Source organism: Poecilia latipinna, unplaced genomic scaffold, assembly GCF_001443285.1.
Source record: "Poecilia latipinna isolate Pla-1442-1.1 unplaced genomic scaffold, P_latipinna-1.0 Scaffold1979, whole genome shotgun sequence".
In the NCBI taxonomy this organism is placed as follows: Eukaryota; Metazoa; Chordata; class Actinopteri; order Cyprinodontiformes; family Poeciliidae; genus Poecilia; species Poecilia latipinna.
In genome coordinates this window covers 104,764-130,164 of record NW_015114595.1, presented here as the reverse complement: position 1 = coordinate 130,164, position 25,401 = coordinate 104,764, and the positions used below count along the sequence as shown (strand labels likewise).

General features: G+C 47.4%; 2 protein-coding genes and 2 long non-coding RNA genes across 6 annotated transcripts in view; 2 read left to right on the top strand and 2 right to left on the bottom strand.

The window, feature by feature from the left end:
• The window catches only part of LOC106935564 (myelin transcription factor 1-like protein), a 49,803-nt gene that overhangs the window by 14,236 nt on the left and 10,166 nt on the right, over positions 1-25,401 (top strand). The window contains exons 5-20 of the mRNA XM_015016093.1: positions 1,960-2,363; positions 2,638-3,238; positions 3,714-4,099; positions 4,603-4,737; positions 7,120-7,210; positions 7,449-7,559; positions 7,955-8,175; positions 20,752-21,005; positions 21,154-21,363; positions 21,936-22,063; positions 22,355-22,423; positions 22,501-22,563; positions 22,641-22,724; positions 22,837-23,058; positions 23,140-23,231; positions 23,309-23,412. Of these exons, the coding sequence (XP_014871579.1) occupies positions 1,960-2,363; positions 2,638-3,238; positions 3,714-4,099; positions 4,603-4,737; positions 7,120-7,210; positions 7,449-7,559; positions 7,955-8,175; positions 20,752-21,005; positions 21,154-21,363; positions 21,936-22,063; positions 22,355-22,423; positions 22,501-22,563; positions 22,641-22,724; positions 22,837-23,058; positions 23,140-23,231; positions 23,309-23,412 (3,175 nt within the window). The remainder of the gene's footprint in view (positions 1-1,959; positions 2,364-2,637; positions 3,239-3,713; positions 4,100-4,602; positions 4,738-7,119; positions 7,211-7,448; positions 7,560-7,954; positions 8,176-20,751; positions 21,006-21,153; positions 21,364-21,935; positions 22,064-22,354; positions 22,424-22,500; positions 22,564-22,640; positions 22,725-22,836; positions 23,059-23,139; positions 23,232-23,308; positions 23,413-25,401) is intronic.
• Positions 8,591-13,572, bottom strand: LOC106935566 (uncharacterized). 3 transcript variants are annotated; one of them, XR_001421921.1, is made up of 4 exons: positions 13,091-13,572; positions 12,823-12,981; positions 8,996-9,099; positions 8,591-8,922 (listed from the first exon to the last, which is right to left on the bottom strand). It is a non-coding gene; the product is annotated as an uncharacterized LOC106935566 (long non-coding RNA). The 3 variants fall into 3 exon arrangements; XR_001421920.1 differs by having other exon boundaries at positions 12,882-12,981; positions 13,091-13,551; XR_001421919.1 differs by lacking the exon at positions 12,823-12,981 and having other exon boundaries at positions 13,091-13,427.
• On the top strand, positions 14,372-16,399 carry LOC106935567 (uncharacterized). Its single transcript, XR_001421922.1, has 3 exons — positions 14,372-14,829; positions 15,116-15,194; positions 15,385-16,399. It is a non-coding gene; the product is annotated as an uncharacterized LOC106935567 (long non-coding RNA).
• On the bottom strand, positions 16,877-17,707 carry LOC106935550 (ribonuclease H1-like; the record flags this gene model as incomplete). The annotated part of the gene is made up of 3 exons (XM_015016067.1): positions 16,877-17,320; positions 17,397-17,521; positions 17,590-17,707. Coding segments are annotated over 3 exons (330 nt in total), but the record flags the coding sequence as incomplete, so codon positions are not given.

The following is a 25,401-nucleotide window of genomic DNA, read 5'->3' as shown; positions in this document are numbered from 1 at the left end:
TCATACTCAACCCTCGGTTTTGGGTTGAGGGCTCGGTGAGCTCCTTGAATCTGGAGATCGATCCCCTCCGGAAGTTCGAGCTCCTTTTTAAAAAGTTGCTCCAGAAATGTAACTGTGGATCTCCCTTCTACATCTTCTGGTAAACCGAAGATTCGGATATTGTTTCTCCTTGATCTCCCTTTGAGATCGGTTAGTTTTTCCTGCATTCGCCGTGTTTGTTCCGCCATCTTCGTTAGCACCTCTTTAGCCTCCGTCTTCCTCTCCTCCACCTCCGCTATCCGCGTCTGTGCCTCGCTTATGCTGCCTTGCTGTGCCTGTAGCTCCCGATATTCTCGGACAGCCTACTGTCTATTTCTTGTCGAAGATTCGTTATTTCTTCCTTCATTTCTTTCTTCAGTTCTTCTTTGAACGCGGCTAGCTCCTTGCACAGCTCTTGTTTAAGGGCTTTAACATCACTTCTAGTTGCTGTCCGCCATTTTGCAGCGTTTCTCTGTCCTCGTGTTCCTCCACTTTCTCCGTTGGGACTTTTCCGTGTCCGCTAGCTTCGTGTTGAGAGATTTCTTCCGTTACAGGCAGCTCTTCGGTTCCGTTTTGCTTTTTATAGTTTCTCCGGTTTCATTTCTTGCTTAACAAACTCATGCCTTAGTTTTATCTATCAAGTTCCAGTTTAGTTGTGGGCATTTTTAACCCGACTCTGGTGAGCTAACTGTCTATGCTCCTACCTCCTCCGCCATCTTCCTCTTGTCCTACCTCTTTTATTATTAATTTTATTTATTTATTTATCTGTATTGAAAGCGTCTCTGTTGCTCTGAGCGTTTCACTGGTGGAGCAAATTTATTCCTAAAAGATGGTTTATAGTTGATGCACTGAAAGCGGGCAGAGCGGACCAATCACACGCTGGAGCAGCTGGATGTCTGAAGTTTAACTCGGCACAGATCGCCTCCTTTCACTCAAACTGGACACAGACTGACCAGATATTTACATCAGCCACTGTGAGGGATTATGATTCTTTAGAGAACTCCACATCAAGGTAAGAGTTTAAACCCGCTGCGTTAGCTCTGGTTGAGCAGCTCCATGTGAACCGCAGGAATAACTTGTCGTCGCTTTCAGAGGAGCGTTGAGAATGATTTATATTTGGGAACAAAACATTATGTGCAGCGTTTACATCTCAACTCGCTGTCCACCGTGTGGCGCTGTGTCCCGGTTGGCCGCAGCGTTAGCGGCTAACGAACCAGCGCTAACCTCATCATGCAGGTTCAGGTGAGGAGCTTTCGCCTCTCCTCGTCACGCTTCACGCTGGTTTTATAATATTTGGATTTCATCCGTAACTCTTTCTTAATCGATTCCCCATCTTTGCCCCCCCAGTTTTTTCTGGATGATGTCGCCATAGTGACAGCACCGTCTGGAAGCTGCAGAGGATCTGTCTCCATGGTAACCCCCCCCCCTCCTCACCCCCGCCGCCCCGGGGTGAAAACCAATCAGATCGGCTAAATCCACTCAGTTTCATTCCAGATCCGGTTTCATTAAAACTTTGCTGCAGACGTGTCGCCGTGGCGATGGAAAATAACCCGTCAGCTCTAATTAGGCTGCAGGTAACCATGGCAACAGGAGCCACAGCAGCGGTTCAGTGAGATTCTGGTACCGACCCCACTGTGCTGCTGCTGACGGTTCGGCTCACAGAACCTGGACTTCCAGCTCAGGAACTCATTCAGGATCCAGAACCCATCACCTGTTGATCCGGGTCCAGGGTTCTGACTGCAGTGTGTGGAGGTTATAGATATTGTTGGTGAAATAAATGAGACCAGAGCTGCTGGATGACACCTGGAGGATGAGGAGGAGCAGGAGGAGTTGTTCTCGGATCTGTTCCTGTCTGGGAAACGCTTCCAGCTGATGGTTTCCTGATGAATCCAGTTCATAACTTACCGAATGTTCCCAAATGTTCCCTCTGTGTCCCTGCAGTGTCTACGGCTGTCCGCTGGCCAAGAAGAAGAGGACTCTGGACAAACAGACCCAGGAACCGGCGGCGAAGAGGAGGCCCTTCATCGCTCCCTGCCTGGGAGAGGAAGAGGAGGAAGAAGAGCAGGGGGGCGGAGCCTTCAGGAGCTATGAAACCATGGAGGTAGGACAGGAGAGGAAGGAGCAGGGAGAGGAAGACGAGGAAGAAGAGTTCTCCGAGGACAACGAGGAGCATGGAGAGGATGAAGAGGAGAGGATGGCATTGGAGAGTACAGACACGAGAGGAAGAGGAGAACAAGTGGAGGAAGAGGAGGAGGGGATGGACGAAGACGAAGATGATGGTGACGATGAGGAAGAGCTGGAGGATGAAGAAGAGGAGGAGGAAGGGGAGCGGACTCTGCTTCAGGGTGAGTTCTGATCCGGTTCTGATCTAAATCTCTTCATCTCGTAGTGAATGAAAGGTGAGGTTCTGGAGTGAACGGCACCTGAACAGGGCGAGCCCGCTGCTCCAGAACCCGGCTGCACCTCCGCTGCCTTCACACGTTCTGGTTCTGTAATCTCTGATGTAATCTCATGCCGATCAGTAGGAAGTTGTTTCTCTTTGGATCAAACTGCGTCGTTGTTTGTAGTCGGTGGTTTCCTGCTGTTGTATTGAGACTGAAGTGTTTTTCTTTCCTGCAGAGAACCAGTACAAACCCAGCGGACAGTCAAAGCTCCTCCCCATCCAGAAGGACAACAACAACAACAGCTGCGCCGTCGGAAACGCCCCCAGAGAGGAGTACGAGAACTACGACGAGCTGGTGGCCAAGTCGCTGCTCAACCTCGGTAAGATCGCAGAAGACGCTGCCTACCAGGCCATGACTGAGTCCGAGATGAACAGCAACTCGTCCAACAGCGCCGGGGAGGAAGACGACGACGATGATGATGATGACGGCAGCGAGCCAGACGACAGGCAGGGCGACCTGAGCGTGGACCTGGACAGCGATGTGGTCAGAGAGACTGTGGACTCCTTGAAGCTCCTGGCTCAGGGTCACGGCGCCATGCTGCCTGAAGACGGATACCCAGAGAGTGCTGTGGTGAATGATGGGCGCGGGCCGGGGGTCAGGGGTCAAACGGAGGGAGCTGGGGAGGAGGTATGTCTCAGCAGTCTGGAGTGTCTGAGGAACCAGTGCTTTGATCTGGCCCGAAAACTGAGCGAGACGCCTCCGTCGGACCGACCCCTCCTGCACAGTAACTACGTTCAACAAGCAGTGGACCAGCAGGTGCTGCAACACCTGAACAGGTAAGACCAGGTCATGTAGAGGAAACGAAACAAATGATCAGGTTTACGTCACATAATATCAACCTGTAGCCAAAACTAGTAACCAAAAGCAGAAATGAGCTTCCTCTGGAGAGCGGCTCGGCTCAGCCTTAGGAGCAGAACCGCTGCTTCTCACCTGTGAAAGGAGTTCAGGGGGTTCAGGTGTTTGGTCTGACTGCCTCCCTTTGGAGGTTTTACTAAGACCAGACTCCAGGGAAGACCAAGAAGTTGCTGGATGAAATGTATATCCTGCCCGGTGGTTTGGTGGTTGGAAAGCTAGTCACTGTTGGGCCTTCTCTACCTGAACAATCGCTGATGGGTTCAGGTGTTCCACCAAACACCATTCAGCCACAGGAAGCTCCTTCCCTCCAGTCTTTGCTTAGGACTCAGATCACTGCGTTTTTGTCTGAGGAACCTGATCTAGACCTGCTGAAACCTGCCTGTGCTTCTCTCTCAGGTACGACAGCTGTCCAACCGGAGTTCAGGAAGACGCCAGGCCGCTGGAGCGCAGCTACTCTGAAATGTTGAATCTGATGAAGCTGGAGGAGCAACTGAGCCCAGCATCCAGAGGCTACAGCTGCAGCCAGGAGGGTGACGAGGACACCACCTCTGTAGCCTCAGACCGCTCTGATGACACGTTCGACATGGCCAAGGGAAACCTGTCGCTGCTGGAGAAGGCCATCGCCCTGGAGTCTGAGAGGGCAAAGGTGATGAGGGACCGGGTGGTGCCTGAGCACGCCATGCCCCGCCGGGACCAGCACAGCCCCAGGCTGAGCATCGCTGCTGAGGAACGCAAGTCCAGGATGCACCCGGACGGGCTGAAGAGGGCGTGCTACCCTAAAGGTAGAGACACCTGCACTGACTGACCCAAGGACGGTTCTGATCCAAACTGTGGAGAGCTGTGTTTGGGTTCTGATCGCAGCTTCAGAGTTACTGCTGCTGATCTTCAGCAAACAAACAGTGACTGAGCAGAGTATGGTGGCCAGCTTGACTACCTGGCTCCTTCAGCGGGTGGAACCAGGTAGAGTTCACCTGTCACCCAGGTAAGGTTCTCACCTGTCTGCTGGGAAACCTTTGACACAGAGACCAACCAGCTCTAACAGTTCATGAAAACACTGCTCCACATGGCGGCAGGTTAACGCTCCCTGGAGCGCGACAGAAACAATTCCTGGATGGTTTGAAGAACATAATCATTCAGAGGTGTCGACCCGGCACCATGCCGTCCAACAGAACCAGAACCCAAACCAGAGCTGCCCGCCGTTTGAATATCTGCTACCGCCCGGTACACGGCTGCTCCGCATGGAAACCGATCTTCACTGGACCTTTCTGCTTCTGATTGTTTCCAGATTCTTCCAGAGGAGAGAAGAAGGAGAGCAAGTGTCCGACGCCGGGCTGCGACGGCACGGGTCATGTGACGGGTCTGTACCCGCACCACCGCAGCCTGTCCGGGTGTCCTCACAAAGACCGGGTCCCGCCTGAAAGTAGGTGCTGCTGCTTTTTATCCGCCTGACGTGTTTCTGTGGGAATGCTGGGTGTTTCCTCGGAGTCAGAAATCATCTGATTGATGAAACCAAACGGATCTGCTGGTGAAAGTCCCTGGATGCTCCAGCTGGAGGCTTTATTCCGAGGTCCTGGCGGAAAACTGAACAGAGATCGTGGGCAGGACCCGGTTCTCCAGGTGGCTCCGAGGGATCACATTCAGGAATTCTGCTCAGGTTTTAATCGGACCTTCCTAATTTGAACTAAAGTCCAGTTAGCTCGCCAGAAGAATCAGCAGTAGTAAGATGCTACTGTTGCTCCGCCCACCGGTCCTTACCCAGCCAATCAGATGATTTCTGCTCTGTGCCAATCACAACCATGAATGCTTGCGCACGTTGTGGCCCAGCAGCTTTGTTCAGAACGGGCTCAGAACCTGGAGGTGTTCCGAGCCGTCGGATGATTCTGTGCAGGTCCAAAGGTGTTGGCATGTTGGTGATCCATCGTCTGGCTTCTGCATGAACCATCAGTGCTTGTTGTGTTTTCAGGCTGTTAGGAAACAGGAGAAGGTTTAAATCAGGAATCCGTTCCAGAGCAGCTAGCAAGAAACCTTCTGGAGTCTGGAAGCACAGGTGGCCGTTTGAAAACTGAGACTCAAAAGTTAGCAGCAATAATCTGGATTATTTACCCAAATCAGGGTTTCAGGTTTCAATCATCACCCTGTTATTCAGTCATTTATAAATGTCACTGTTTCAAACTAAATGTTTAGTTTCCGAGCTAAATATTCATTTTTAAACTGAAGATTTATTTAGTTTTCGTCAACAAACTAAAAACTTAGCTCCAAAGTAAATATTAAGTTTCAAGATAAATATTTAGTTTGTAGCTAGCTAAATATTTTGCTTGGTGCTAAATATTTAGCTTTAGTTTTAAGCTAACTGGACATTTAGCTAGCTAAGCACTACATATTTAGCATGGAGCTAAAATTTAGCATGCTACCTAATAAATAATCCAGATTATTGCTGCTAACTTTTGACTTTGAGGATTCAGATCGCCGTGTGTAAGGAACCATCATCTCTGTTCCTGTTGCTCACGGCTGGTTGATGTTTCATCCATCAGAAAATATCAGCATGAATCAGGAGCAAATCTGAGATGTCGGCTGGACATTAAATCTAGATTATATCTGGATTAATGTGTCGTGTTTGTGCTGACTTCCCATCATCAGCTAATCTGCCCCTGCATGACGAACATGGAACCGTGTGAACCGTCTTTCTACTGGGAGCTCCGGAACACTTAGATTCTCCTTGGTTTCTCAACGCTGCATTTCCTCAGCAATCTCCTGGTTCCGGTTCTGCTGGTTCTGGATTAACTCACTGCTAACTGCCTCACCAGTCCAGTTCAGCAGAACATTTCTAATTCCTCCTAGATTCCCTCCGTTCTATTGGGAATATTTCAGATTGAGATTCCTTAACGGACCTGGCAGCTTCATGCCGATCTTCCTTTCTGGGAAACTCTCAGGTTCTGGACTCCCAGATCTGGAGCATCGGACCGGGTCAGACGTCTTATGTCCCACTATAGAAAACTCCAGATATCTGCTTCCAGATTTCCAGATGTAGAAATGGGAACGTTCAGAGACACTACGACTGATTCCCGGAAAAATCCAAAAGCTTCCAGACCAGAACCAGACTATTTACAGAGTACAGTTCTGGATCAGACGGTTCTGGAGTAGATGTAGGGCTGGACCATAAATCGACTTTATTGTTTTTGAAGATTTAATATAAGGAAAATCTGAATTATTTCCCACCATTGCACTCCTTGGGTTTCCATAGTTACGAATGATGTCAATGTGCTCGGGGCAGCCATCTTGTTTGACGAGCGATTTCACAGATTCTGTTTATGTGGATTTGAATCAAGACAAGATTGAAATGAAAGGAATTTTTTGACAGTATTTTCGGTCATTTGGAAATTATTTAAAGAAAAAAAATAGAGCTATAAAATTTAAGCTACAGCCAAGAGATTCTGGTTTTTCTGGATCACCTTCTGTTTTCCCGAACAGTAGTCAGACAGATTATTCCCGATTAAACAGTTCGAGATCAGATTAATTTGGACTAAGCGGTTCGAGATCAGATTATTCCGGGTTAAGCGGCTGAGGATCAGATTATTCCGGGTTAAGTGGTTGAGGGTCAGATTATTCCGGATTAAGCGGTTCATCACCAGAACAGATATCTACTGATGGTCAGTAAATATCTCCCAGTGTGGCTCATGGTGTTTGTGGTCGTGGCGCCTGGTCGGCCATCTTGGTGTGATCTGAGCATGCCCGGCGGTCCGTACTGAGTCTCCTGTCTGCTCCTAACCCTCGCTGTCTCTCTCACCTCTCCTGTCTGTTCAAGTCCTTGCCATGTATGAAAATGTGTTAAAGTGTCCGACTCCTGGCTGCTCTGGACGGGGGCATGTCAATAGCAACAGGAACTCCCACCGCAGGTGAGTCCGCCTCACCTGTCTGATGATGCATCACTAACTGCCGGCTTCTGTTCGCCATGTTGGCTTGGTGGGATTATCTAATCCCTTTATTCCAGGATGTCGGAAGTTTAAACTGTTCATCCACAGGGAGCGAACCAACCTGACCAGGAGGGGTCCAGTTAGACCATTAGAACCAGTTCCTGTCTGAAGCGTCCAGCTTCCTGTCCTGCAGTCTAACCTCCGTCTGTCCCTCCGTCAGTCTGTCCGGCTGTCCCATCGCTGCTGCAGAGAAGATGGCCAAGGTCCACGAGAAAACCTTCGCTGCCGACGCCGGCGCCAAGACCAATCAGACGTCAGACAGAGTCCTCAGGTACCGCCCCCTTTCCGGGAGGGAGGATCAATAACTCAGTTCATCACATAGTCAATCATGATTTATCGTTTTTCTACCAAAAACCAGACGGTAAACTCTTCGTTCAGCAGCTTTGGTGTTTTTATGTAGGGTCATTTTCTTCATAATTCATTTTATTTGTTTTATTTATTCTGGATATTTAAAATGTTTTCCAAGACAGAGTTTAAAGTTTACTGATCTTTGAGAATAAGAATTATTATTCTGTTATTACCTTTATATCTACAATTTTATCGTTTGTCGTGATAACTTCTGGGACGATTTATCACCCAGAAACTTCAGTTATCATGACAGGCCAATCTTTGCTCTCCATTTTCCTGGCAGGATCAGCAACGCTCCGTGTTTTCTTCCCGTTTCAGGCCGATGTGTTTCGTCAAACAGCTGGAGATTCCTCAGTATGGCTTCAAGAACAACGTTCCCACCAGCACGCCGCGCTCCAACCTCACAAAGGAGCTGGAGAAATACTCCAAGACCAGCTACGACTACGGCGGCTACGACGGCCAGCAGGCCGGCTACGGCAAGAGAGGCCCCGCCTCCAAGGCCCTGCAGGGGCGGGACCTCTCTCCGAAGGGATACGACGGTGAGGACTGCTTCCTGCTTGAACAGACGTCACTTCCTGTTAATAATAATAATAATCTTTATTGACATTATAGAAACCATGCAATAAAGTTACTTAGATTATAAAGAAATTGGGTGATAAATAATACAAGAGAGTATTTAACCGGCTATAAACTGTTCTTCAGTCTGTTTGCAGGTTCCCCCAGTAAACCTGTGGGCCCGGCGGGCGCTCCGCCGTGTTTTTGTAGTAAAAGATGTTAAGTTGACAGGAAATGTAAAAATATTACTGAGTAATCATATGTTACAGGAAAACATCTCCAGTGGAACCATATTTAAACCCACAGCTAGTCTGAAAAACAACAAATCAAAACATACAATTAAAATTAATATCAATTATTTTCACTTCTGTCTAATCCAAACTAAGTCAGCNTAACAGGAAGTAACGGCTAAGTAACAGGAAGTACCAACTCAGAAACAGGAAGTGGCAGCTAAATAACAGGAAGACATTTACCTTAAAAATTTTAATCTGTGAGGGAAAATCAAACAAGTTCTTTTTAAGTTAAAGTCTGGTACTTAGTCTTTACTGGGAGTGGTACTGGGACTGGTAATGGATCTTTACTGGGTCTGGTACTGGTACTGGTTGGACTGGAGGCAGATCATGGTGTTAGGGTCTAGGTTTGGATATTATCCAGATTGATCAGTCGGTTGTCGTACCTCGAACTCCTTTGGACCGGGTACGATGGCGTTTCTCAGCCACATTAGGCTCCATCTGAAAAATACAACAGAAAGTGTTGATCACGTGACCCGGCTGACGCTCCACGCTGAACCAGCCCTGGTTCTACCTGGCTGTAGCTGCGGTGGGCCGTCCGCTTTCTGCTGCTGGTCCTGATGCTGAGGACTCTTCACGCCCAGCGATGCGTCACACTCCGTCCTCCAGAGCCATGTCCTGAGGAGACAAGATGGCTGCCTTCAGAGATCCAGAACCCTGAGCTGGCCAGACTCAGGCCAGCTCAGGGTTAGGGTTAGGGTTAGGGTTAGACATAATAATGTCTCGTTATGGGGGGTTCAGGAAACCCCCCATAACGAGACATTCGGCAGGTCACCAGAGGTCAGGGGTCACCAGAGGTCAAGGATCACTAGAGGTCAGTCAAACATCAGAAACATTAAGATGATCTGCAGCAGAGCGAGGAGAGTCCACCTGCAGACATGACTCAGCGGTTCTGCTTCATTTAACCCGACCACCCGGGTCCAGGGCCAGAACCAGAACCCTGCAGCTCTCCTCATTAGCTCTATGTTGAGCTTGAATAAACTGGCAGAACATTATGACCAGAACCAGAAAAACAAATATGATGAGCCAACCTATCAGAATCAACCAACACTGCCCCAAATTCTGGGAACCTGAACAGAACCTGCTGGTTCTGGGAAGCAAGAAGGATCAAAGGACTTTAGGATGTTTGTGTCGTCTGATGAACCGTTCTGGGTCCCAGAAGTCTCGGCGTTCTGGTCCAGCAGAACCCTGAGCAGTCAGGCTAGAAGATGTGACCGACACAGGTCCAGATCCTGGTAGAACCACCAGGGATTCCTCCCAGAACTCTGTGTGTGTTAGCTGCAGCTTCCTGCTGATTAATATTCAGTCCAACGCTCCGACTGTCTGCTACGACATGATGCAGCGCTCTGCTGCACACACACTTCATCAGGCATGTCACACACACGCACACACACACATGCACGCACAGAGTCACACTCCATCAGGCAGAGCTGCCAGTTTGAACTCTGCAAAGGAAATGTTCCTCCTCGGTGCGCCGCCCTCCCAGCCACTGGAGGGCGCCAAATAAAGAAATGAAGAGGAAGAGTCACCAGACTGGTGTAGAAGAAGAAAGAGGAGGAAGATGAAGCTACAAGCTACCATCAGACTCCCTGTTTCCAGCATTTTAACAACAAATGGATCAAAGTTCTTCTTCTTTATAGCTGCCAGCTCTTCATCGCCATCTGCTGGGCTACAGGACAAACTGCAGCCTCTATTGGCCCACCAGATCCAGTCTGGACTGAGTCTGGTTCTCCTCCTCCAGATTGTTGCTGGTCTGGATTGGTCGTCATGGAGATCAGATAGGGAAAATTTGAAGTGGGTCCGATACCTCAGGTTCCCCCAGTAAACCTGTGGGCCCGGCGGGCGCTCCGCCGTGTTTTTGTAGTAAAAGATGTTGACAGGAAATGTAAAAATATTACTTGGTAATTATATGTTACAGGAAAACATCTCCAGTGGAACCATATTTAAACCCACAGCTAGTCTGAAAAACAACAAATCAAAACATACAATTAAAATGAACATCAATTATTTGCACTTGTTTAATCCAAATCAAGTCAGCGGCTCCGTCGGGCCCCCAGGGCTTCAGGGGCCACAAATGCTAATATTTTAATACAGATACATAAATGTAATATTTATTTATTGAGATGATCAATGCTGCTAAGTTTGATTTAATGGTTTCAGCATAAACAGATTAAAGGACTTTAAATCGTTTCAGGTTTAAATATAAGATTTTAAAGAGCTGGTAAGTTTACTTTGTAAAAGTTCAAAGTTAGATTGTTTTGTTACCATAGCAACACTCTGATACTGTGAGTTAAATCTTTGAGTTTGAGCTGTTTGTTCCCAAATATAAATTAGTAATCTGGATTATAACTGACTGTTTTTCGGTTGGCCAGTTAAACTCCTCCTCCTCTCCCAGATTAAATCCAACTCAGAAGCTGTTAGAGGTGCTGATGGGGCCCCTCAGTCAGATTCTGCCCCAGGCCTCATGCAGCCTTGGACCGGCCCTGCAGGATGAGTTAATCTACTGCACTGCTCATCTCTGCTGAATACAGAGGGACAAACAGGAGATTGAATTTATGTGGCTCTAGCAGCTCTAACATTTCTGTCTGTTGAGTTTTAATAAGAATCACAGAAACTGTTTTGGTTGCTCAAGTTTATGGGACGAGTTTTCCTGATGTCCTCGCTCATTAACTCTAGCTAAGTGGACAAAGCATTTGGTATGGTTTGATGCATCGTGTAGCCGGAAAAATAATGATAAAACAAAATAAAACCACTGTGATGCGTGACTACGAGGTCAGCGCGAAAACTCCACAAGTTAAACCGCTAACGCTGCGGCCAACCGGGACACAGCGCCACACGGTGGACAGCGAGTTGAGATGTAAACGCTGCACATAATGTTTTGTTCCCAAATATAAATCATTCTCAACGCTCCTCTGAAAGCGACGACAAGTTATTCCTGCGGTTCACATGGAGCTGCTCAACCAGAGCTAACGCAGCGGGTTTAAACTCTTACCTTGATGTGGAGTTCTCTAAAGAATCATAATCCCTCACAGTGGCTGATGTAAATATCTGGTCAGTCTGTGTCCAGTTTGAGTGAAAGGAGGCGATCTGTGCCGAGTTAAACTTCAGACATCCAGCTGCTCCAGCGTGTGATTGGTCCGCTCTGCCCGCTTTCAGTGCATCAACTATAAACCATCTTTTAGGAATAAATTTGCTCCACCAGTGAAACGCTCAGAGCAACAGAGACGCTTTCAATACAGATAACAAAAAAACAAGTATAATAATATTAAATAGTTATTTTCCTAAAAACAAAAACGAGCAACGCTTGGCCTGGTGGGGGGGCTAGTAAAGCATGGCGGGCCGCCAGGCTTATGATGCACTGGGGGAAACCCTGCACCTGGACCACTTTCTGGTGGTTGGAGAAACGGATCCGACAATCTGAACTGGTTCAAACGTTCACCGCCATCACAGATCCAACCAATCAGACTCCAGTCTGGTCCGGTCTGGATGCTGACAGCCAAATCTGTTCTTGATGTTCCAGAAAAACATCTGGAAGGCTCTCCAGCACAGAAAGTTCTCCTGCATCACTTCCTGTTTCTGCCATCGAGGAATTCTGCAGAGATCTCTGAGTCAATAACCAGAACCTGACTAGACTGACCCAGAACCAGGCGGACCAGACCACTGGTCCATCTGGAACCGGAAACATTCGGATCAGGAACCCCAGAAACCAGACATACAGAACATTCTGGTCCAGAACCAGAAACACTAACTTCCCTCCAAACATCAGGAATGACCTCCAGACGACTGTGGAAACTCTGAAAGTTTTGTGGAACCAGATTCCGGAAGATGCCTCTGGTGTGAGACCCAAACCTGACCCAGTACTGATCCAGATCAGCACAGAACCGGAACATTTCTCTCAGATTTTCCTGACAGAGGATTGCTGTTTCCATGGAAACCGGGCCGGATGGGAATCAGCTGCAGGAAGTTGAGGGAATATCTGGATTAAATGACATCGGGACTTCATCTGGCAGCATCCCAGCTTCCCAACAGGATCGCCATGACAACTGGCAGGACCGCGAGGCATTCAGGGACCAGAAGAAACGTTGGGAATTGCCAAAACAGACTCTGCTGACCTGCAGATGGGACTCCAAGTATGAATGACCGGAGCAGCAGAGTGCCATGAACGAATAATTCCGGAAAACCCGGATCTCTTGGAAAACTCCAGGAAAACGGCCGGATCAGCTCAACATTCCCAACGGAAAACACCTGGAAAACCACTGGCATCAGCTCAGGATGAACCTGGAATATTCCTGGGATTATCAGGAAATAATCCCAGCAGAACAGAACAAAGAGGAGAGACACCTGGAGACACCTGGACACAGACTGCTGCAGGAGCACAGAGCGGCGCCATGGAAACCTACAAGCTCTTCCTCCTCTCTTCTTCCTCTGGAGTCTGCAGCCTCTTTCTGTCAAGGTCTCCGCTCCGGTCCGGATCCTTTGTGACGCTGGGCCATGCCTTCACTGGGGGGGATGAGGATGCAGCAGATGAGGAGGAACAGGAGGATGAGGAGGGGCAGGAGGAGGATGAGGAAGAGCAGGATGAGGAGGAGGAAGAGGAGGGAGCGTTTACCTCTCAGTCTCCGGATCTTCTCCTGTCTTTATGTGTCGAGGACAGCGCGCAGTCAGGAGGCGCATTCAGCCTTCCTCCTCCTCCTCGCTGCTCCTGCATTCACTACAGCGCGCGCATCCTGTGAACGCGCCCCGTGAATGCGCACGCGTCCTGTGAGCGCGCGCCCCGTGAGTCGTGTCGCCTCCTCTCTTTGTTCAGCTCCGAGCAGAAACTCCGCGCTGATCTTCGGCTGCAGCATCCTCTTCCTCAGCGACGCTCCAGATGCTGAATCCCCTCCGGAACCGGAAGGTTCTGATCCGGACTGGTTCTGGTTTCACAAATAGGCAGGTTTTTAATAACTGAAGAATGTTTAACCATCAATAACACAAACATGATAATGATGATGTGTGTGTGACGTTTATAAAGTTACTCAGTCAAAAGTGAACAGAAATAGTCTGGGTTATTTGACTCATCATAACAGAAACAATAGAAATTAATTTTTCTGTCATATTTTATTTATGACAATGTTTCATTTATTGTAAAACGTTTAATTAGTCAACTAAAAGTTCAGTATACCACCGAAATTCTAAATATTTAGTTACCACAGTTAACCCAAGTATTTAGCTTGCTAACTAAATACTTTGACATTTATAAATAAATTAACATGTTGAAAGTATGAGTGCAAAATTAACCTCCATTTTTCTTCTCCTATGGCAGCCTAATTATTAACTGTTTGAGTAACTGAGTAACAGATGAATCCTATTCCAGCCACTAGGCTAGCCGCTAGGCTAACAGTTAGCCCTAGCCGCTAGGCTAACAGTTAGCCCTAGCCGCTAGGCTAACAATTAGCCCTAGCCGCTAGTCTAACAGTTAGCCCTAGCCGCTAGGCTAACCGCTAGCCTATGGGCTAGCCGTAACCGTTATCTTTGTTTGAAGAAAAGCCGGTAGCGGGCGCAGCTCAGTTCCTTTGTCTGTCCTCTCTGCCTCCTTCCTGTCGAACTACCATCTATAAACTGCCTGTAGTGCTACAATTATAATAGAAAATACACAAAAAAGATCGATAGGTTATTCTTCGTCTTCTTCTGTGACTGGCTGGTATCTCACTCAGAATTAATTTCTTTTGAATAACTGTGTTCATTTAAGGTGACGGAATATTATCTGATCAATTATTTTACAGGTCGAGAGTTTCTTTTTCTGTTAAAAAGAAAAGCCCTAGTCCTGACCACACCCCCACTTAACCCTCTCCACTAATCCCCACACTTGGTCACGCCCCTAAGCGTGTCATAGCCCCACCCACTTTGAGGAAGTGACCTCTCTGGGTCACGAAGGTTAGCTACACTTTAAGCTAACGATGTTTCATCAGGCCTGTTCACTGAAGAAACGGCCAGAGCTGAATCCAAACAGTTAATTTATTATGTAACAGGGAGGTGATTACTTTTTAACACGTTATCCTGAATTTATTCCGTTTTTATCCTGAAGTTATTCTGAGCTGAATAGAGGAAAGTTTTCTTTTCCTGAAAGTGAAGAAAAGTTTAGTTTAGATGTCTTCCTCTTCATCATCTTCTTCACTATCATCTGATCTCAGACGGTTCCGACCCAGTTGGACCAGAACCAGCAGCCTGCTGCTGTGTAGGTGTTCAGGTCCTGCAGCCTGCAGCGTCCACCCGCTCAGCCAGAGAAAGTCGTTGGACCATACCCCCCAGGCTCCCGGCTCCTTGTATGGGCGAGGAGCCGTGACCTTTGACCTGCAGAAACTTTTGGTATTGATTTAGAGTTTCTCTAAAGTTTCTGATCTTTTTTATTTGTCTGGGAAACTAAAGAACTCTGCAGACAGGGACAAAGTTAGCACACCCCTCTGCTAGTGGAACTTCCTGGGAATTTTTGTAGTTTTGACTGGAGTCCAGTTTTTTGCTCCTCTGGTAGTTTGACTCATCTAAGTGAAATGAGGAGTTTCTGGGCTTTAACTAGGCCATGTCAGGATTTTTCTTTTTGGAGATTCTTGAGTATTGGCTCAGTGCTGTGCTTCAGTCCATGCTTGCCTTTCAGATGTTCCTGCAGCTTCTGATACAGGAGCAGGAGTCATCATGGCGGGTGATCGACCAATCAGAAGAGGATTTGAAATATGGTGAGCTCCACTATTGGCTGTTTTGCTACAGCCAATAGTAAAACTGACTTTTTTCCAATTTATGTCTTCAACCCTGACATCATGTCAGTAAACTCAGAATATGACCACCAAGTTAATCTGTACAATAGTTATTTAATCTTAATTTATCATGGACTAATTTATATATTTGTATTTACTTATTTACTACCAGGCACACAGAAGTGATGAATCACCAATCAGAGGGGAGGAAGAGGAGCTTATGATGAAGGTCTTTGCTGGCACCGCCCCCTTTCCTCGTCACCTGTTCCTCAGGTAAACACCGCTGAAGGTTACAGGTCAACAGAACACGCTGCAGTACCGCTGCCGGCCACCAGGGGGACAAAACCAGCAGCAATAATTCATCAGCCAAATTTTCTCCTTCCGGTTCTGGAAAGAAACACGAGCTGGTTTTTATTTTGATATTAATAAAGAATACAATCTAAATATGTCAAATAAAACCCAATAGAACCAGAACATTTCAATGATAACAATAATAATTAGTGATTCCAACATTTAAGCACGATATTTCAATAATAACACTCAGCGTTTGGAGCAGAGCAGCTGCTGGGTGTTTCCTGCAGCTGCCTGTTAGTATGCAGCTCAGGTCTGCAGCAGGCTGACGCCCAGAGAGCTGCGCTGCATCCCAACATGCTGCTGTTCCTCCCACTGAGGCTGCTGCAGGGAGGACTGGGCTGATCTGGGCCAAAACCAGCCTCAAACTGGGAGAACTGGCCATGGTGCTGACCTGCTGGATCCTGTCATAGTGTCAGATTAAGATCTTCTCTTTCCCAGCTCCGTCTTGGTCCCTGTTGTCATGGAAACAGACCCGTCTTGACATCATGCTGAGATCTGGAGGTTCTGGTCCTGCTGAGGGAGTCCAGTCCAAACGGAGCTGCTCAGAACTGCAGAGTGGACCTCCATCTCTCCTGGCTTTGCACATGAGGTGGGAAGTTCTGCAGAACTCCAGTCCGGTTCCTCCGGTCCACTCTGACCCAGTTCCTCTGACCCAATATGCAAAGTTTATTTTCTCAGAAGGTTCTGAAGCAAAGCAGGTTTGATTCTACCGCTTTGCTTCCCTCCAGCTGCAGAGCTAATGAGCTGCGGAAGCATTGACCTTTGACCCCGCAGCGTGTGCCGCCGCTGGCAGGATCGCGGTGACCCGCTTGGCCAGGAGGCAGAGGTCAGAGGTCAGGGGAGGCTCTGCCTCAGCCTGCTGCTGCCAGAGTTTTCAGAGCCAAACTGAGCGAGGTCAGAGTTCAGACAGAAACAGATTTACAAAATATAAAAGTTATTTCAAAACAGACTGACAGAAACAAACTTCTTCGTCCAGTCAGCATACCTCCATGCTTAATCTGCCAGCGGTATGTATAGTTATGATCCTTGCTGCTAGTTAAACTAGAAAATTAACAAATCTTTTAATCTTCATCAGCCAATCAGAACCAGGGATTATATTTAACCAACATTAATCCAGGGCTGCCCAAAGTCAGTCCTCGGCATCCTGCATGTTTTCCTTTTCTCCCTGGTGGTAGTAAAAACCTTTTCAGCAGGTCAATGTTCTTCAAATGGTGCGTTAAACCAGGGAGGAACTAAAACACGCAGGACGGGCCTCCAGGACGACTTTGGGCACCACTGCTCTAATCCTTCAGGGAATAAAGACACACTTCTTTAGCCTTTTTAAACATTTTAATCAACAGTTAGAGAAACTCTCTTATGTTTTATCAGACAACAGAAACAGCAGCAGAATCAATAATCCTCCCGTCTCCGAATGGTGAGTTAATTATTCCCACAGATTCGATTGAAAGGCTTCAGTTCCATTTATGCAGCAAATATATCTTACTTCAGTTTCATCTCTAAACAGGGAAAACAATACTTAGCCAAACTGGTACCAGTAAGCTCCCAGTTTAACGTGATGATTGGTTCAGAATGCAGCAGTGCCCCCTGCTGGATAATGATGAGAACAGCTTTAAACTCAACTATTTTCACTCTGAACAGAAAGGAAATCAGAAAATATCAGAAACTTTTCATTGCGGCTCCTTGGCTGCTCCTTCCCTCGACAGCCGGTCCGCCATCTCGTTCCCGGTGAATCCCGCGTGGCCCGGGACGTGCATCTGCAGGGAGAGGGACAGTTAGGAGCACCCAGCTTTTTGTCCCAGCGGCCCGGCCCGGTTCGGCCCGGTTATTTACCCAGACCACGTCCAGCTCAGAGTTCAGCCGGTCCAGCGTCATGAAGTCTTCTTTGTTGGTGATCGGACCACCAGACTTCAGCCTCCAGCCGTTCACTTTCCAGGTCTTCACCCAACTGGTCACACCTGCAGGAGGTCAGAGGTCAGAGGTCACCTGGCCCCACCACCTCCCAAGGTCCAGGACGATGACTCACCGTTGATGGTGAATTTGCTGTCAGTGTAGAGAACCAGCTTCTGGATGTGGTTCTGCCGGGCCAGTTCCAGAGCCCTGCAGGCCGCCTGGGGGGGAGACACTAACAAGTCACTAACCAGTTAACACAGGGGTGTCCAAACTTTTTGCAGAGGGGGCCAGATTTGGTGCGTTAAAAATGTAGGGGGGCTGACCTTGGCGGACGTCCTTTACATAGAACAGCAATATATTTAAACACATTTCAGGAAGCCATTCTGTGTTTCACATTTGCTTTTTATTTTAATTTCAGCGATCTTAAGCATGTCTTTAGGTTCATTTGAAACATGCATATCGTATGCAATTGAATAATCACTTCACTTTTTTAACACTAACTTTTTTCTAACGGTTAAACAGAAGTAATTGTACTCATGAGTGTAAATTACATTTGAAACATAAAAAATATCTAACCATGGCAGTTCAATATTTACAGAATTTTTAAATAACAGAAAAAGGAGCAAGTAATAGTCATAACATGTGCAGGGCTCATTTGAAATATGACATATTAGTAAATGTTGATTAGATTTTTAAAAGTTTCTTATTCTTCTTCAAATCAGACAAAACTGGTGTCAAATGTTTGTGCTACGTTTGTGCAGCAAAAATTTTCGTTTGTGCCGCTATCATTTTAAAGATATAAAGAAATGTTTCCAGAGGTCATCCAAGGTCAACCAACCCCCCACCTTCTTCAAATCAGACAAAATGGGTGTCAATCAACTCGGCTATGTTTGTGTTGATTTGTGCAGCAAAATTTTTTGTTTGTGCTGCTTTGGCTTTGAAGATATTAATGAAAGTGTAAAGGTCAATCAGCCCCCCAACTTTTATGAAATCCAACTTTCTTTATATCTTTAAAATGATAGTGGCACAAACGAAAAGTTTTGCAGCACAAACCAGCACAAACATAGCACTAATGTTTGACACCGATTTTGTTTGATTTCATAAAAGTGGGGGGGCTGGTTGACCTTTTGACCTTTACACTTTCATTAATATCTTCAAAGCCAAAGCAGCACAAACGAAAATTTTTGCTGCACAAATCAACACAAACGTAGCCGAGTTGATTGACACCAATTTTGTCTGATTTGAAGAAGGTGGGGGGGCCAACTTCACTCAGGTGAATTTATGACTCATTTTGATCTTAAAAAACAAAAACAAAATGTATCCAGAGACTTACTGTAAATGACAAATGACTTGTCTGCATTAATGTGATACTGAGATGTGGACTGCAGCACAAGGGCCAGGTCTGGCTCAAAGGCAGCGGTGTTGATGCGCAAGATGTCTCTTAAGTGAGAGTTATTTAAGTTCACAACCCAGAATGTCTTCTCACAAATACGTAGAAAAGTGTTGCAACCCGTCCCGTAAAATACGGACCGTGCCGTATGGAACTGAAACGGAACGCGCTTTGTTCCGTATTAATGTGTAATGACAAAGAGATGGTCCCCGAGTACTTTATATAGTCGGCTGCCCCAGTCACTGTTTCACTCACGGTGTTGGGATATTGCGCCCAACTGCTTTCTGGGTAACACAGTCCCCCCACCTGACAGGTGGGAACCCTAACGTCGACCCAAACAAGCTTAGCATTTTCTTACCAAACCGAATCTCTGTCCTTGTCCAGCTGTCGGTAAAAGTTGGCGAGAGAAAGCTGCTGGTGCCGAACTGCTTGTTTGAGAGACATGCAGCCACGTGGGATTTTAGGGGGCGTTTCTGGGCAGAGCTTGGTAAGGTCCATGAGCTCCAGCTGCATATGGTCCGAGTCACAGGGCTGCTGCCCTCTAGTGGGTAAACGAGGAACAGCGTGTAGTGTGTAAGCTCCACCCTATGCAGGTAACAGTACTGCTGCCCAACGTATTAATTCTACGTGCGGGCCAGACGTCATTGATTTTATGACAGAGGCTGCGGGCCGGATGAAATTTGACCACGGGCCGCATTTGGCCCCCGGGCCGGACTTTGGACATATCTGAGTTAACAAGTCCCTAACGAGTCACTAACCAGTCATTAACCGATGTATCGGAGAGACTTTAGAGAAGATTGAAATCTATAATCTTCCTGACCTAAGACATTCTGTTTCTGAATTGGCTTTCCCTGTGTGGCCCTGGATGGGCTGCATATTTCTAATCTCCTTGAAGATATGTAACCATAATGCTCTTCCCTCCTCACCCCCTCCTGTATCCATGCAGCTGAGCGCTCCTAAGGACATTCCTAGATAACATCTTATCGGACTCTGCCAGGAGGCTGAGCAACGTGGTTTCATGGCCCTGTGACGTCACCGCCTTCACTCATGACTTTGTTTTGCCCCTTTGTTTTGTCTGAATGTTGCAATTTGCCCTAATGTGTCCTTTCTTCTTTTTCCTTTGGTTTATTTTGTTTGCATTTCCTTTTAATTCATGTGAAGCACTTTGAATTGCCTTGTTGATGAAAATGTGCTACATAAATAAAATTACCTTACCTAACCAGTTAACGAGTCACCAGTCATTAACCAGTGAACGAGTCCCATTTTTTTCTNGCAGCGGCGGGGCCGCGTCCGCATTGGTTGTGCAGCCGCAGCGCACTGCGCATGTTACGGTCTAATAACTTCGCCATCATTTATGTCCTCAAGATAATCTGCCGGCTCCTCTGTTTAGACTGTAATGGATTAGCTCAACGTTGGGTTCCCTTTGGTTTTCTCTGGTCTGGAATGGAGACTTGAGTTTAACGCTCCGTTTCTACCAAAGGTTTGTAATCCGCTTCCTAACCAGACGCTCCAAAGCGTCTGGTCCATCACTCTTCAACACACATTTAGTTCAGAGATGATTTTCAGAAAGGATTTTTAATTAATTGATTTCAGTTGCCTCTGCGATTAAATCTTAGCATAAAGTCTGTAATGTTTCCCCGTGTGCACCAGTCAGGGGTGTTAATTATAACCTGTCAAAATGACCGACGGGCTTTAAATTTTCCCGTGGATCCAGTGCAGTGGATCCGGTCCAATGGATCTGGTCCTTTGGATCCAGTTCAGTGAATCCTGTCCGGTTGATCCGGTCCAGTGGATCCACTGTGGATCCACTGCAGTGGATCCGTGCTCCTGGGATCGGATCCGGAGCGCTCCGCCTCCCGCTCCCAGCTCTGCCACGTGTCTGTTCTCCCGTCTCCGGCGCTGCAGCGAAGCGGTACTGCAAGACATCGAGCCCGGCCAGCAGCACCACCAGCTACGCCCCCAGCAGCAGCAGCAGCCTGAGCGGCGGCGGCGGAGGGGGGGGAAGCAGCGCCAGCAGCACCTGCAGCAAGAGCAGCTTTGACTACACCCACGACATGGAGGCCGCCCACATGGCCGCCACCGCCATCCTCAACCTGTCCACCCGTTGCCGGGAGCTGCCCAACGCCCTGGGCGCGAAGCCCCACGAGCTGCTGGCCCAGGTGAGGCCCTGGCTGCGGCGGCGCTGTCTACCTGTCTTAAGTTGTTTGTGCTTTGGGGTGTTTTTTTTTTCCTGCTGGATGACCATAAAGAGTGGTTCTGGTTCAGAAGGCTGCGGCTGTAATGGGTTTTAATGATTCTGTCCCCCAGAGCCTGGGGACGGAGGACGACGGGCCGGCGGAGCCGTCCGGTGCGCCCGGCGGGCCGGAGGGCGGCGGCGCGGTGCTGACCCCGCTGCAGCCCATGTCGCCGCAGCGCCAGGCTCTGCTCAGCAGCCGCTGCTTCCAGCTGGACGCCGACTGCTGGGAGCTGCCGGTGGATTTCACCAAGCGGCCTGGAGACGAGCCGGAGCTCAGAGAGGTACACCGACTCAGACTGCCCCCTGAGGGCAGAGGTGGGACTGCACCATCGGGTCTGCAGGAACAAACTCCTCCATGTTCAGAGTTCACAGAAATGTCAGCTGCTGCACCAACCTTCAGCTCCTGATTGATCCCTTCGGGTTCTCATGGGCACCGTGTCTAAAGCTAGCAGCAATAATTTAGCTTTCAGTAAGAGGAAAAACATCATATTTTCACCTTATTTCATTCATAAATGTTACAGTTTCAAACTAATATATCAGCTACGTATTTATCAAGCTAAACTCAGAAGTAAATATTTAGATCAAATTCACATCCCGGATAAGTGCTGGTAGACTTCCAAAATATAAGCTGGGTCTGTTTTTAATTAACTCCAAACTAATCATTTAGCTCCTCAGAGCAAAGCCTTTATTTTACAAGTTAGATATTTAATCCATAAACTTAATATATAGCTAACTCAGAGCTAAATGTTTAGCTTGCTAGCTAAATATTTTGTTTTCTAATAAAATATTTAGTTTGAAAGTGTCACATTTATGAATGAAAAGCATTGTTCTGGTTTTATCTGTCACCCTGCAGCAGAGTGACGATCTGGACCCGTTCCAGGAGCTGCTGGATGAGCCGCGGTACCCGGCCGAGGTGACGGCGCCGAGCCCCAAGCACCACAAGTTCCCGCCCTGCAAGGAGGGCAAGAAGGAGCTGATGAGGTAAGGCTGCAGCGTCTCCGCTAGGCGCCAGGTTAGATACTGACTGTGGCTGCTGCTCTACCAACCCACCGATAACCCGACCGGTTAGCAGCAGCTAGCCACGGGCCCAGGCTGCTCCATAGCAACAGAATCTGAACCACAGATCAGCTGTAAGATCCACTGGTTGGATCTTACTGGTGTTTTCCCAGTGGATCTTGTGGAGTAGATCCTGCTGGTCCAGTTCTTAATACAAGTTGTGGTTGTGTTCAGTGACTCTGCAGTGATCTTCTTCTTCTTCTCCTTCTGCTGCAGTCTGTCCAGCTGCCAGATCGCTGATAAGAACATTCGTGGTTTGATGTCGTCCAACTCGCAAGAACTCAAGTGAGTCTTAAAATCAAACTGATAAGCTCTGCTGTAGTTCCTCTGGCTGACTGTTGGTGGCGCTGTTTGCCAACCAGGTGTCCCACGCCGGGCTGTGACGGATCGGGACACATCACGGGGAACTACGCCTCCCACAGGAGGTACAGAGAACAACACATGAACCAGCGTTTGCTCTGCAGGTTTTTCACTCCGGCCGTTTCCTCTTCCTGTCCTCCAGTCTCTCCGGCTGTCCTCGAGCCAAGAAGAGCGGCGTGAAAATCCTCCACAGCAAAGAGGAGAAGGACGAGCAGGAGCCCATCAAGTAAGCGTCTGAATGTCAGAGTGTGAGGTGTCGAGTTGGCCTCCGGCCTGCAGGGGGCAGCTTTTTCCAGCTGAAAGACAGAATGCTGCTTCCTGTTTGCTGCTCCTCCCAGGTGTCCGGTCCCCGGCTGCGACGGACAGGGTCATGTGACGGGGAAGTACGCCTCCCACCGCAGCGCATCAGGCTGCCCCCTGGCGGCCAAGAGGCAGAAAGACAGCTACATGAACGGCTCGCAGTTCGTCTGGAAGGCTGGGAAGACGGACGGGATGACATGTCCGACGCCAGGCTGCGACGGCTCCGGACACGTCAGCGGCAGCTTCCTGACCCACCGCAGGTGAGTTAGGAATAAAGACGGCTCCTGTCCTCCAGCTGCTCCGCCTGATCCAGATGTTTTCAGCATCTGTTTGTATCCCAGTCTCTCCGGTTGTCCCCGCACCTCCTCGGCCATGAAGAAGGCCCGGATGAGCAGCGCGGACATGCTGACAATCAAACAAAGAGCGAGCAAAGGTGAGACGAGAACCTCTGAGCGAATCGACCCGGAGCCGAGCCAGAATCCCTAATCTGGGTGGAACTTTGTGTTTCAGGAATAGAAAACGATGAAGAAATTAAACAGCTGGATGAAGAAATCAAAGATCTGAACGAGTCCAACAATCAAGTGGAGTCGGATATGATCAAACTGAGGACTCAGGTGAGGAATGTCTCTACAATATGAGAGAAGCAACGTTGGCAGAAACGGTGAATCCTCGTTGAAGCCTGACATTGAAACGACTCAACGATTGAACTGTAACTGACTCTATGAGTTTTGGTTCAACCACCAACTGAATGTGGATCTAGATGCACATTCAGTTGGTTTTATATTGAATGAGTCAGGAATCGATGCTGATTCATGGACATGTTTGCTCTGATAGCTCGACATCATTAAAAGTTTCTTCACTGGTGATAAAACAGTTTTATTGGCAGACGATGGTATCATTCATTCATAATTATCTTTAACATATTTACAAAAATGTGTTTACACAAGCTTAAAAACGACAACATGGCATCAACATAACATTTTATTTTAGAAAACAGACATATTCGACTCCTTCCTGTCAGAACATCAGTCTATTGTCCATGAAGGTCCAGGAAGTTCAGCTGGTTCTGAATGAACCAGGAAACAGGACCAGTTGGGCTAACAGGTCTGACTGGTGCCGTCAGTCAGCTTTGGGTCCGACTGCAGAAACACACAGAGATAAGAGTGAGGAAGGCGCCGGTCAGAAAGATGATAAAATCAGAAAAGTTCTGAAACACATTGAAATGTTAAATAGTGTACTGGTTATAGAACCAACACAGCGTACGGTTCCCCATGCACACTCAGTAAGGTAATTAATATTTGTCTTAATGTTAGTTGACATATATAATTACATTTACTAGAGGTGTGCCGATCGATCGGTCACCGATCATAATCGGGCCGATTTTCATGAAAAAGTGCATGATCGGCGATCATTGGCTCTTGTTGCCGATACCGATCATCTCATGCAGCTGGTCTCCTCTTTCCTTCACACTGCGCAAACGCGCAGCAACAAATCCTAACAATGTGCAACTATAACGCACTGAGTGACTGGGGAAGTTTGCTGCGTGTTGCTGCGGAAAATTGAAGCACAAATGCGGAAAATGCATCAACACAACGAAGCTAATACGACATAAAAACAATGCCATACTTGACGGAGTTTGGCTACATCGAGGCTCACTGCAGTAAAAAGACATACGGAGGATCAGACAGCAGGTAAAGCAGCGCACAGCTACAAACACTCACCCGTCATTAGCATGACGGTCAGAAAGCTAAACAAATAACCCGCAAAATTATTTAAGTCTTCGAGCTGCGATGTAAGACGCTGGTTCTGCTCTCGCTGTTGAACCGCTGCTACGCTACAGGTAGTAATATTTCACAGACGGGGCGTCGCTTCTGCTCCACCTGGTAGTGACTCTCACACCGAACCTCTGCTTAAAGCTGCAGCATATAACTTAAAAAAATAAATTTTACATACGTATTAAAACTTTAGTTGTCCTAACATGAGACTGATGATCTCTAAAAAAATAATCGATCTCCTCCCTGATCTGCATAATTACTCCGCTCAGTCAGAAAGCCACTCAGAACTAGCAGTAATCAGCTAGCCGCCATGCTATCAGGAAGTTTTCATTCAGTAACTCTGGATTGTTTATTGTAATGGAACCTGTTTTTGCCTTTGAATGTTAAGTTTTATACCTGAATCTTTTGGCAATGTTGAGAGGTTTTATTTTGGCTCTTTGTATTATTTAGCCTCTTCAGAGCCTTCACATTTTATCAGTCTGTTAAAGATAGTATTATCAATAGCAGTACAATTTGCACAATGCCTGTTTTAGTTTTCTTCTTGAAAAAAGTTATTAAAAACAAGTTTTTGTCTAAATTAAGGTAAAGTCATGGTTCCTTTTTCCACATAATGTAACCGGTAGTGTTTATGATAAAAAATAAATAATAATAATTATGTGATCGGTATTGGTGATCGGTATCGGTGATCGGCCCTCATGGGTGATTGGTATCGGCAGGAAAAAACCTGATCGGCACATCTCTAACATTTACCCATCAAGCTGGAGCAGAGTCACAAAACAATGTAGTTGTTTATTAATAAACAGTTAAAATAAAAATAATATCACCAAA